At 44.4% G+C, this 1,031-nt stretch overlaps 1 protein-coding gene across 1 annotated transcript; it reads right to left on the bottom strand.

The window, feature by feature from the left end:
- Window positions 1-266: 266 nt before the first annotated feature.
- LOC138881544 (uncharacterized) lies at window positions 267-800 on the bottom strand. The gene has a single exon (XM_070161778.1). It carries the CDS (start codon window positions 798-800, stop codon window positions 267-269), a length of 534 nt encoding a protein of 177 aa, XP_070017879.1.
- Window positions 801-1,031: the final 231 nt, after the last annotated feature.

Here is a 1,031-nt window from a genome sequence, read left to right as displayed (position 1 = left end):
TGGGATTTTCATTCATACATTGGAGATTTGATTATATTCCTGTAGGAAATACATGTTGACTTTGTGTATACAATGGAGAATTGGCTATCTATACCCAGTCCCTTCATTACTCGGCCTGGAGATCATGTTGACGGGCAGGGTAATGAATAATACTTCGAACCTCGAGACGTCCCCCTTGTCACCTCATTAAAAACCTTACCGAGAAAACCCGATCAGGAGAAAACCCGGATAAGGGGAAAAAAGTACGACTTCGGGGGCGCCTCTTTTCAGAAGTGGAAGTATTCGAGATGGGCGAGCTTCCAATTATTTTGGAGTAGTTTTCCTTCCATTGTTTCTAATTGGAATGCTCCTTTGTTTGCTGTCGTCGTGACTTTATATGGTCCGTCCCAGTTTTTTCCCAGTTTTCCCTCATTAGGGTCTTTCGCTGCTTGTATTTTAGCTTTGAGGACGTAGTCTCCGACCTTGAGCAGTCGTACTTTGGCCTTTTTGTTATAGTACCTTTCTGCTTGTTGCTTTTGGGCTACCATTCTTACGTGGGCCATATCTCTTCGTTCTTCGACCTCATCAAGATCTTGTAGCCTACTTTTGTCGTTGCTTGGTCCGCTTTTGTTGGAGTACCTCAAGCTAGGTTCTCCGACATCGACGGGTATAACCGCGCCAGTCCTATAGAGTAGTGAATATGACATCTCTCCAGTGCTAGTTTTTGGCGTAGTGCGGTATGCCCATAGTACTTCTGACAGCAGTTCAGGCCATAGCCCCTTGGCGTCCTCGAGCTTCTTTTTCAATATATTCAGTATCATTTTGTTGGAGGATTCGGCTTGGCCGTTGCCGGCGGGATGGTATGGTGTGGAGAGTATTCGCTTGATGCGTCATTTTTCAAAATACTCGGTCATTTTCTTTCCGACGAACTGAGGTCCGTTGTCACAACTGATTTCTTTTGGAATGCCAAAGCGGCATCTTATATTTTTCCATATGAACATGATAACTTCTTGCTCACGTATTTGAGTGTATGCACTTGCTTCCACCCATTT

The sequence above is a fragment of the Nicotiana sylvestris genome, chromosome 11 (genome assembly GCF_000393655.2).
Source record: "Nicotiana sylvestris chromosome 11, ASM39365v2, whole genome shotgun sequence".
In the NCBI taxonomy this organism is placed as follows: domain Eukaryota; kingdom Viridiplantae; phylum Streptophyta; class Magnoliopsida; order Solanales; family Solanaceae; genus Nicotiana; species Nicotiana sylvestris.
The sequence above is the reverse complement of the archived record's forward strand: the minus strand, read 5'-3'. Positions and strand labels throughout refer to the sequence as shown.